A 12229-nucleotide genomic window follows, 5' to 3' on the forward strand; every position below is an offset into this window, starting at 1 on the left:
GACTATTTGTTTCTAATTTATATTTCCCAATTATTTTGTTCCATTTAGCCTTGGGGCTTTTTTCTTTTTTTTCTTTTTTTGATAAAGTTTGGTTAAAATTTTCTTTATAGCAAAGGACTACAACTCTAGTTACAAAAGTAAGGTGTAGGGGCACAATTTAGTAACCAAATTCTTGCTGTTACAAGTCTTGGTCCAAAAAGCCCAACACAATGAATTCTTGTAAAGTATGGGCTAAAGAACTCGGTTTAAGTAAGTTTAAATGGATTATTGCATGGGTTAAGGGAACACACGAACAAGAACAAATGCTATTGTGTTGAAGGGTCACCCGGAATGATAGAGCTAAAAACTTGATTAATAGATACAGATCAATACAGTAAGACTCCTCTACAGTATTCTCTCCTTTTTTCTTGTCCCCTTCTCTTGGGGGACTTTTACATATTATATAGGTCATTTCCAATCATCTGGGCTTTATACTTGTTGATCATCCAAACCCCCACTTGAGTTCCTGTCCCATCAGACACTTCTCTCAGTTCTTTGTGAGTTGCGGTAGCCAAGGTAGTACTGTTCAGGGGTCTTCTCCACATTAATGCGGCCAGGAGAGTAGTTGTAATGAATTTAATATGGTGGTGGCAACCTTTGCTGAGATATTTTGGGTTTCCTTCCTTTTTACGTATTTAGAAGATGGACTGTAGTGACTTGGATGTACCTTTACTCCGAATTTTGCAGTATCCGAAGAGAAATTACTCCTCGGACATGTTTTCTTTGCCCTAGTGGGCCTGAATAAGGATTGCTTGGGTCACGCTAGCTCCTCGAATGGGCTGCGTCCTCGGACGGGCCTAGGGCCCAGCCTGTTATTTTGGGCCGGTCCCCACAATAGCCCCTCAAAACTCCGGTTTTTTATCTCCTTCTGAGGAGAAAAGCGGGGTTTTGACATTATAAAGGATGAAATTAATTAGCTCCTGATTCACACGTGTGGGGGCAGTTACTTTTGACGCGCTACAATTTACGAGGCGCGGTTATTTACTCCAGGCGGCTTCATGTCTCCCTTATCTAACGGCGAGGCGCAGATCTAACGGCTGACATTCTTCCCAGAGTTCTTGAGCGGGAGCGATTCCCTTTTTCCCCCTTGCTATATAAAGCCTTAAGGAGACTTGTTTTTCTTTTCGTTCACCAGCATATAAGAAGTTTAAAGAACTCCAGAGAACTCCAGTGCCCAGACATCCACGAACACTCCCGACCTTCGGATTTCTGTAACTATTTCTGTGAGGCGTCCTTCCCTGAAGAGATTTCAAAGTGTTTCAGAGATTGTCGCAGGGACACCCGTAAGTTCCACTCGCTTCGTTGCTTCAAATTTCTCCTCAGCTTTCAATTTTCACCTCGGTTTTCTCTCTCGTCCCTCCGGTTTAACTTAGATGGGTAGATTCAAGGATCTAGTAGATACTTCAGCTGCCATGGAGGCTTTTAGGGCAAAATATCATATCCCATCGGGGGTGGTTCTGCAGTACTGTCCCCCAGAAAGAGTATTAACAGATAGAGACGTGGGTCAAGTGGTCATTCCCATGATTGCTTTTATAGAAGGAGGAATGACACTTCCCATGCATAGGATTACCTGGGACTACTTGTTCAACCATAGGTTGACACCGCATCAATGCGCTCCGAACATGTTCAGGATCTTAAGCTGCATAGATGTCCTGAACGAGCGGATGGGTCTAGACCTTACCTGGCACGATGTAGTTCATCTGTACGAGTGCCACTATCTCGAGAAGGGGGGGTATTATCTTAAATCTCGGTCCGAGGTCGTTAGGCTAATCTCCTGCTTCCCCATATCCAATAAGACTATGAAGGATGATTTCCTCATTGCCTCAGGAGAGTGGAGCGATGGTTTTCATTGTCCAACTCGGGCAGGAATTCCAGGTGCGGCGCCTCTAGGGCCAATCCTTTAGGGAGGGGGCTTAGCTCTTTAGATTCATTCCTTTTTTTTTTTGCCTAAGAATCAAAAAATTTATAACTTAACCACAATCTCCTCCTCGGCTATTTTGTAGATAAAGCTCACGTTGCTCCTCGGCTAAGCCACGTAAACGTTCCGACCTTGAACTATTTTTTGAGGTCAGAAATCTACGTTAACGAGGACGGGCAACTACGCGTGGCTCATCTGGTTTTGGGCTACCAACCCCTATCCCGTGCCTTCCAAGACATTGGTCACGCCATAAAAGCTGGTAGTCCGAGGTTAGCTAGGATCAATGTGTCCAAGCCTAAGTTTTTAGCCCGAGACGATCTCAGGCCAATCATTTTGCCCCGCATTCAAAATCCTCCACCAGTTGCGCAATTGCCTCCACCAGATAATCTCGAAGTTGCCGCACAAGCTAAAAAAGAAGCTGAATCATCTCGTCTTTCTCTAGAGGAGGAGATAGACGAGTTCTACTTCGAAGAAGATATCCCCAAAACTCCTCTGATTGAGCTTTCAGATCCCGAGGGAGAGCAGGACCGAAATTCAGTGGTCGGCGTGCCAATTGTTATAGCCTGCTCGGACGACTCCTTAGACGAGGAGGTAGATAATATGGCTTCCAGCAAAGGAAAAAGCCTACGAAAGTTGATGGCCTCCCAAGGCAAAGGTCAATCATCGAAGGCGCCCTTCAAGTCCCAGACCCCTATTCTTCCCCCCGTTGCCCCTCAACCCCCCCTCCGATCCTGGCCTAAAAGTTAATCCAGACTTGAAGAAGAAGAGGCCAGTTGAAACCCTTGAGGAAGGCGAGGTGGGCCCCCGCCCGGGTAAACAGCCAAAAACGACCCGGGAGCAGAAGAATAAAAGGGCTCCCTCTATAGAAAGCCGGGAGGAAGGGGACCGAGCCGAAGTGCGTGTTAATCCGCGTACTTGGAGCTCGAAGCTCAAGGTAGACGGGGTTGCCATTCCTTACACCGCTTCGGTCCGAGAATACAATAGGGGCCGAGCGGGATATATAACTGAGGCCCTAGAGCAGCCCGTGCTCCTTCCCCGAGACATGGAGGCTTACAGGCGATTCTCACAGCTTGAGCTCTTCCTATCCCTGAAAAGGGACCTTGCAATGGTAAAGCAATTCGTCCTACCTTTGATAACATCATTAGATCCTATCACATTTTAACGTATCATTTTGTTGTTTTGTGGGCAAATTACTCAGCAAGTATTCGTGGCCGAGGAATATTGCCGTAACAACCGCAAGTTAGCTGAAGCTAAGGCTTTGTCTCGTGCCGAGGTGGAGAAGTCTGTAGGGTCCCTTAAGCAAGAGAATTTTGAACTTTCTGAGAACTTCAAAGAGGCTGAGAAGGGCCGCAAGAGCGTTGAGGCTGAACTAAAGAGTGCTGAAACCCAGGCCGAAGACTAACGCCAAAAACTGTTCGTGACCAAGACCGATCTTGCCACTGAAAGGCAAAAAGTGTTGGATCTTACGGCCGCGTTACAGAAAGCTGTGGAGGAGGCCCGGCTGGCCAAAGGAGAGGCTCAGCTAGTTAGGGAAGCAGCCAAGGCTGAGAAGAAAGCCTCTTATCAGCTGGGGGCGGAGGAGACTGAAGCCAGGCTTTCCGATGAGCTACCAGAGGTATGCAGGGATTATTGCAGCATCTCATGGGCTCATGCCCTTGATGCTGCAGGGATTCCTGCGGACTCGGCCTTAAGGTTGCCTGAGAAGGTCTTTTTCCCTCCTGAGATCCAAGAGATCCTAGACGGTGCCACTGAAGCTTCTGAACAGGCTACGATTATTCCTGATGCCATCCCTTTAGTTGATAAGGCCAAGGATCCTGCTAAGGAGTCAGTCTCCGAGGGCTTAGGGGCAGATTCCCAAGCTAAAGGCATTCCCCCTCTTCAGGCAGAGCAGAAAGAGAATCCTCCTGCTGAGGCTTAGCTCCAATAGTTTTTATTACTGTATTTTCTTTAAAACGGGAGTTGTCTTATCTTTGGTTCTTTTGTAAAGACTTCCCTTTGTATTATTCTCGGCTTATTAATATAGAATGTTCTTTTTCCCATTTCTCTTTTTGTATTTATGACTGATGTTGATATAATTTCATTATTTTGTTCAAAGTTAATGCTACTGTTCCTCTAGTTGATGTTTGCAACAATCCTTAAGATTCTATCAATATAAACAAATGAGACAGGGCAGTGCCGTGCGGCGAACTTAGAACAATAGATGCTATTATACGAAACTATGAACGTACCTTAAAATTGCACAGGAGTCCTGAGTTGTTAATTTCCCCTAAGTCTGTGGTCTGAGGAGCTATGCAAAACTTAGGTTCTGTTCAACACTTAGATAAGTTATTAATTTCCCCTAAGTCTGTGGTCCGAGAATCCATGCAGGACTTAAGTTCTGTTTAAAACTTGGATAGATGTCATAAGTTATTAATTTCCCCTAAGTCTGTGGTCTGAGGAGCCATGCAAGACTTAGGTTCTGTTCAACACTTAGATAAGTTATTAATTTCCCCTAAGTCTGTGGTCCGAGGAGCCATGCAAGACTTAGGTTCTGTTTAACACTTAGATAAGTTATTAATTTCCCCTAAATCTATGGTCCGAGGAGCCATGCAGGACTTAGGTTCTGTTTAAAGCTTAGATAAGTTATTAATTTCCCCTAAGTCTGTGGTCCGAGGAGCCATGCAGGACTTAAGTTCTGTTTAAAACTTGGATAGATGCCATAAGTTGTTAATTTCCCCTAAGTCTGTGGTCTGAGGAGCTATGCAAGACTTAGGTTCTGTTCAACACTTAGATAACTTATTAATTTCCCCTAAGTCTGTGGTCCGAGGAGCCATGCAGGACTTAGGTTCTGTTTAAAACTTAGATAAGTTATTAATTTCCCCTAAGTCTATGATTCGAGGAGCCATGCAGGACTTAGGTTCTGTTTAAAACTTGGATAGATGCCATAAGTTGTTAATTTCCCCTAAGTCTATGGTTTGAGGAGCCATGCAAGACTTAGGTTCTGTTTAAAACTTGGCTAGATGGAAGTTGACCAATGGATATGCGATGATCACGGAACAAAACATAGGCAGAGCTGTTTTCATTAATAATAATATCTTCTTAGATTATTTACATTCTACAGGTGAGGTACAGTTTTTTCATCTAAGTCTTCTAGGTAATAAGCACCTATTTCGGCCACAGAAGTGATGCGATACGGTCCTTCCCAGTTAGGTCCCAGCTTGCCCCAAGAAGGGTTCTTAGCGCTGCCCAGAATCTTCCTCATCACGAGGTCGCCTGGACTCAAAGGTCACAGCTTTACATTAACATCATACCCCTGTTTTAGCTTCTGGTGATAATAGGCCATATGGATCATCGCTTTTTCCCTTTTTTCCTCAGCTAAGTCTAGACTTCTCCCCAGTAACTCGTCATTGTTTTTTGGGGTAAAAGTGCTAGATTTCAATGTGGGGAAGCTGTCCTCAAGTGGGAGTACGGCCTCAGCCCCATAAGTCATTGAAAAAGGAGTTTCGTCCATTGACCGTTACGGCGTCATTCGATAGGTCCATAAAACGTGGGGGAGCTCTTCCATCCATCTCCCCTTTGCATCATCCAACCTCTTTTTCAGCCCGCTCACTATGACCTTGTTCACGGCCTCGGCTTGCCCGTTTCCTTGGGGGTAGGCAGGAGTGGAATATAGGTTTGTGATCCCAAAGTTGCAGTAGTATTCCCTGAAGTTTTTACTATCAAATTGAAGACCGTTGTTCGAGATGAGGGTGTGAGGAGTTCCGAAGCACGTAATGATGTTGTTCCAAATGAATTTCTTGGTGTCCACGTCCCTGATGTTGACCAAAGGTTCAGCCTCTACCCATTTGGTGAAACAATCGGTGCCGACTATTATGTACCGCTTATTCCCTGCTGCTTTAGGGAAAGGACCGATAATATCAAGACCCCACTGAGCAAACGTCCAGGGGCTGGAGAAGGGGTTAAGGACTCCCCCCAGTTGGTGGATATTTGGGGCGAATCTCTGGCATTGATCACACTTCTTTGCATATTCTTGGGCCTCTCTCTGCATGTTCGGCCACCAGTACCCTTGGGTGAGTGCCCTGTGCGCCAGCGATCTTCCTCCTGTGTGACTTCCACAAATCTCCTCATGTAGTTCTTCGAGCAAGGACTCGGATTCCTTTGGGTGTATACACAATAGGTACAGTCCAGAATAGGAACGCCGGTATAGCTTGTGGTCCTCTGACAACCAGAACCGAGGAGTATTCCTCCGTATCTTCTCGGCCTCCATTTTTCCTACTGGTAATGTATCGTCTTTGAGGAAGTTCATTATAGGATCCATCCAGTTGGGATTCCTTCTAATCTGATGGATCCGAGCTGTGTCTCTTCCGGTTGAACTTGTCTGGCATAAATCCTCAACAAAGATCATTCGTGGTAGATCATGCGTAGAGGACGTGGCAAGAGTGGCCAGCGAATCCGCATGTGTGTTCCCACTTCTAGAAACATGCGTCAGGTTAAAGGATTCAAAGTCTGACTGCAGGCATTTGACTCGACCGAGATACTCTTGCATTCTAGCATCTCTAGCTTCTAACTCACCCATCACTTGGCCAACGACCAATTTGGAATCCGAGAACGCTTCCATTGCCTTTCCGCCCAATTTTTGAACCATCATCATTCCTTGAAGCAAGGCCTCGTACTCGGCTTCGTTGTTCGTAGCTGAGAACCCAAGTCTTATCGATTTTTCAATGGTAATACTTTCGGGAGATATCAGAACTAGCCCGATCCCAGATCCTTTTTGGTTGGCCGCACCGTCCACATAGACCTTCCAACGCGAGGTTCCTCGAGTTGAGATTATGCCAACTGATTGTCCATCCATGTTTTCCCTTTGTGTTACTGTTTCCACAGAAGGCTCAGCGAATTCTGCGACTAGATCCGCGAGGACTTGACCCTTTACAGAGGACCTAGGCATGTATTTAATGTCAAAAGCACCCAAGAGCGCGCTCCACATGGCGATTCTTCCCGTGTAATCGGCGCTTCGAAGCACCGATTGAAGGGGAAGCTGGGTTAGAACAATGACCGTGTGTGCCTGAAAGTAATGAGGGAGTTTTCGCGTGGTATGCACTACTACCAGAATTGCTTTCTCCAATGGTAAGTAGCGCACTTCAGCCTCATGTAATGATTTACTTACGTAATACACTGGTCGCTGTATTCCATTATCATCCCGTATCAGTACCAGGCTTACAGCATGAGGGGCTACTGCTATGTATGCAAACAGTACCTCGTCCGCCTCAGGGCTAGACATGATGGGTGGTCGTGACAAGTATTCTTTGAGTTGCTGGAAGGCCAGGACACAATCCTCTGACCACTCAAACCCTTTCCACTTATTTATTAAGAGGTAGAAAGGTCGGCATCGATCTGCAGATCGTGATATGAGCCGGTTCAACGCTGCGATCATGCCAATGAGTTTCTGCACTTCTTTCGGATTCCGAGGAGCCTGTAGGCTATTAATTGCCTTGATTTGATCTGGGCTTACCTCTATTCCTCTGTGGGTTACCATATAGCCTAGGAATTTCCCAGACCCGGCCCCAAATGAACACTTGGAAGCATTGAGCCGCAACTTATGCTCCTTTAAGACGCCAAAGATGATCTCCAGGTCTTTCACGTGCTCGGACACCACCTTGCTTTTTACCACCATATCGTCTATGTAGACTTCAATGACCTTGCCTAGCTGCAGTTTGAACATTCTGGTCATCATCCTTTGGTAGGTTAACCCTGCGTTCTTTAGTCCGAAAGGCATCACCTTATAGTGGTAGTTTCTGACGGATGTCATGAACGCCATTTTCTCCTGATCCTCTAATGCCAGTGGTATCTAATGATAGCCCTGGAAGGCATCCAGGAAGCTCATTCGAGGGTGGCCTACAGTCGCATCTACCAGTCGGTCTATTCAAGGTAACGGGAACGGGTCTTTCGGGCATGCCTTGTTCAAGTCTGTGAAGTCCACGCAGACTTGCCACTTCCCCGTTTTCTTTCTTACCACCACCGTATTTGCCAGACACTCGGGGTAAAAGACTTCTTTGATAGCCCCTTCCTTTTTCAGCTTCGTCACTTCGTCTCTAACGGCACTAGCATGTTCTTTCGAGGGGCGTCGGAGTGGCTGCTTTTTTGGAATAAAAGATGGGTTAACATTTAAGTAGTGACAAATGAGACTAGGGTTAACCCCCGGGGCATCGTAAGCATCCCATGCAAATACATCAACATTTCTCCTCAGGAACCCGACCAGTTCCTCTTTTTCTTGAGGAGGTAACTCCGAGCCGACCTGGAAAAATCTCTCTGGGTCATTGTCAATGATAAACTTTTCCAAACTTTCACACCTTATCTCCTTGGCTAGCCCACTGACTTGCCCCGCCGAGGTGGTTGATTGCTATAAGTTTTCATAAACCAAGGACTCGGCATTGGATTGACGTGAGATGGCGGCCACCATACACTGCCTAGCCATGGCCTGATCTCCACGAATCTCTTCCACTTGGCCTCCGGACGGGTATTTTACCTTTTGGTGCAGTGTGGAAGATATGACTTCTAGGGCATGGATCCATGGCCTGGCTACTATCGCTGTGTAGGGCGAGTAGGCATCGACCACGATAAAGTCCACCTCCACCACCTCTAACCTGGTCTGTATGGGTAATCTGATCTGCCCTTTTGGTACAACAGTCTTCCCTTTGAAGCTGATAAGGGGAGAGTCATAAGCCGTCAAATCCTCCGGCCTTAAGTTCAGCCCCTTGTATAGATCAGGGTACATTACCTCTACTACGCTGCCTGGGTCTACCAGTACCCTCCTCACATCAAAACCTCTGATTCTCAGCGTAACCACTAAGGCATCGTCGTGAGGTTGGATAGTTCCCCTCTTATCTTCGTCCGAGAATCCTAATATTAAAGAGCTTCCCTTTATAGACATTTTAAATTCTCTTTCCCTGTCCTCGGCGGAGAGCCGAGCCACAGACAGCACCCTAGAAGGAAATGAGCCGGTTCTTCCTAGAGCGACGAGGATGACGTGTATCGTCCCCGTAGGAGGTCTTAATGATACATCTTTTCGAGGCTCTTGCATTGCCTGGCCCAGATGACCGCTTGAAGGGTGTAAAAGGTGACGTAACTTTCCTTCTTGAACCAGCTGATCTAGGTGATTCCATAGATTCCTGCAATCCTCAGTGGTATGTCCATGGTCCTGATGATAGTGGCAATACAAGTTCTGGTTGTGTTTCGAAGGGTCCCTAGCCATTTTTCCCGGCCATCTGAAGAAGGGTTCGTTCTTGACTTTCTCCAGAATTTGCTGTACTGGCTCTCTGAACACGGCATTAACCATTTGCATGTTGCTTTGTCCAGCCTGTCTCGAAAAATCTCTCCTCGGCTGGTTATGGTTATATCATTCCGACCTGAAATCATTCCCTTTACGGGGAATGACCTTCTCCTTTCCTTTTCCTTGTAGCTGATCTTGTTCCACCCTTTTGTACTTGTCGATCCTGTCCATCAACTGATGAACATTGGCAACGGGTTTACCAGTGAGAGATTTCCTTATGCCATACTTGGTAAGGAGATCGCTTTTGAATGTGCTGATAGCGACATCATTGTGGTTCTCATCCATCTCGTTATACATCTCCCAATACCTATCCGAATACGCCTTTAGGGTCTCTCCCTCGCGCATGGACAAGGACAATAATGAATTTAGGGGTCGAGGGACTCTGCTATTTGTAATAAAGCGAGAACAAAAAGCCTGAGTGAGCTACTTATAGGAGCCTATGGAATTTGTCTTTAGGCTGTTGAACCATCTCATCGCCATTAGCCCCAAACTGGACGAGAAAATTTTGCACATCAAAGCCTCATTTTGGGAGTAGATGGCCATTCTTTGGTTAAACTGGCTCACGTGCTCCACCGGGTCTGCTCGGCCGTTGTAGATGGCAAACGTTGGTTGATTGAAACGTCAGGGTAATTTAGCCCCTTCGATCCTGTGCGCGAAGGGTGATCTGGAAATCTGATCCAATGCCTTGTTTATGGCATCATTACCCAATCCCTTGCTAGATGGGCTCTCATACTTCCGTGTAGGGCGCAACTCCTTCTCATAAAAAAAAGTTTCACTCGGGGGAGTTCTTGACCTCTGTCTATAGCTGACGTCCTCCTCCTCATTAGAGGACGCATCTGAGCTGGAGGGAGATTGCTTTTGCCGTGCATGGCACAGCTTTCTTTTCAGGTCTTCTATTTCTCGTTGCATGGCCTGATGATCGTTTCGCCTTCGGGATACATAACTACCTATTTGGGTACGGCTTTGGCTAGTCTGGGTAGTATGTACGCTTCCCTCATGATTCCTTCCATTGCCTGGATTTGTTCCCGGGTTGGGAGGATTATTTCGCCATTGAGAGCCAACAGGTTCCGTCAGTTGAGTGTCAGCTTGGTGGGGATTCTCCTGGTGTGGACCTAATTCTGCCATGCCTAACCGTCGTACTTGCTAACACTTAAGTTCTCTCCACAGACAGCGCCAATTGTAGGGGCACAATTTAGTAACCAAATTCTTGTTGTTACAAGCCTTGGTCCAAAAAGCCCAACACAATGAATTCTTGTAGAGTATGAGCTAAAGAACTCGGTTTAAGTAAGTTTAAACGGATTATTGCATGGGTTAAGGGAACACACGAACAAGAACAAATGCTATTGTGTTAAAGGGTCACCCGGAATGATAGAGCTAAAAACTTGATTAATAGATACAGATCAATGCAGTAAGACTCCTCTACAGTATTCTCTCCTTTTTTCTTGTCCCCTTCTCTTGGGGGACTTTTACATATTATATAGGCCATTTCCAATCATCTGGGCTTTACACTTGTTGATCATCCAAACCCCCACTTGAGCTCTTGTCCCATCAGACACCTCTCTCAGTTCTTTGTGAGTTGCGGTAGCCAAGGTAGCACTATTCAGGGGTCTTCTCCACATTAATGCGGCCAGGAGAGTAGTTGTAATGCATTTAATGTGGTGGTGGCAACCTTTGCTGAGATATTTTGGGTTTCCTTCCTTTTTACGTATTTAGAAGATGGACTGTAGTGGCTTGGATGTACCTTTGCTCCGAATATTGTAGTATCCAAGGAGAAATTACTCCTTGGACATGTTTTCTTTGCCCCAGTAGGCCTGAATAAGGATTGCTTGGGTCACGCTGGCTCCTCAGATGGGCTGCGTCCTCGGACGGGCCTAGGGCCCAGCCTGTTATTTTGGGCCGGTCCCCACATAAGGTATCTATATATTTTGAAAAAATTTTCATTGAATTATATATTCTTTATGTTCTTAATAAAAATATCAAATTTCGTATCGATTAAATGTTATTTATTCTTTGATCTATAAACTTATTTTTTTATACAAAATTTTAAAATTTAAATATTTAATTGATAGCATAGTTATTGACATTTGTTTTTTTTGGAATTCTTGCAAGTATGAAGGATATAAAATAATGTGATCCAATGGTTTATTTGTTGAAATTCACATTAAATAAAAATATATTAGGTAAAGTTATAGCCAAACTCTATCCTTCCTTTTTTGCATTTTTTTAGTTTGAAATTTAATTTTTCTTAAGTATATTGAATAGTTTCAACTTACAAGTAAACGATTTGAATGAGATAGGATAATAAAAAAACTTTGACCAATATATCTTGCAACTCATGCTATTTGTTGTCCATAATCCATAACTATGGTTACCATAGAACATAGTAAGGGTTTTCTTATTTAATAATAAAAAAAAAAAAAAAAAAAAAAAAAAAAGCAAAATGGATGATTATGATCGTTTTAATCAACTTTAGTAGTAGTAATTTTTTTTTGGATGAAACTTTAGAAGTAGTAATTGATAGAGGTCATTTCATGGTGAAAATTTTGATCTTGACATATCTAACACTATACAGTCATATAAATACCATGTCCAATTTTGTTCAATTTATTTTTATCCTAAAAAGGAATATTGGTTAAAAATTAGCAATGTAAGATCACAATTAAAGGTTAGAACAACCAACTTTTGGTAATAACAATTAGAGATGTACACAGTTCAATCGGTGCATTCACTGAGATTGGCCATTTTTACACCGCATCGCATAGGTCAATTTGTCTAATTACATTATTGCACTATTAGATTGGTCCTGAGTCTCCTGACCAACCACTTGTGGTCGAATTTTGTGGTGTCGGTGCAATCGGCTCAACCAGTTTGAGTTGATTGACCGGGTTATGCCAAAAAATACTCTTTTTTATGTAAATATTTGTTAACCTACATGGTTGGGCCTTTTGAACCAAGGCAAAAAATAC

At 44.6% G+C, this 12229-nt stretch overlaps 1 protein-coding gene across 1 annotated transcript; it reads right to left on the reverse strand.

Moving 5' to 3' along the window:
- Positions 1-7856: 7856 nt before the first annotated feature.
- On the reverse strand, positions 7857-9014 carry LOC126708224 (uncharacterized). Its single transcript, XM_050408025.1, has 2 exons — positions 8352-9014; positions 7857-8228 (listed from the first exon to the last, which is right to left on the reverse strand). Exons 1-2 carry the CDS (start codon positions 9012-9014, stop codon positions 7857-7859), a joined length of 1035 nt encoding a protein of 344 aa, XP_050263982.1.
- Positions 9015-12229: the final 3215 nt, after the last annotated feature.

The sequence above is a fragment of the Quercus robur genome, chromosome 12 (assembly GCF_932294415.1).
Source record: "Quercus robur chromosome 12, dhQueRobu3.1, whole genome shotgun sequence".
In the NCBI taxonomy this organism is placed as follows: domain Eukaryota; kingdom Viridiplantae; phylum Streptophyta; class Magnoliopsida; order Fagales; family Fagaceae; genus Quercus; species Quercus robur.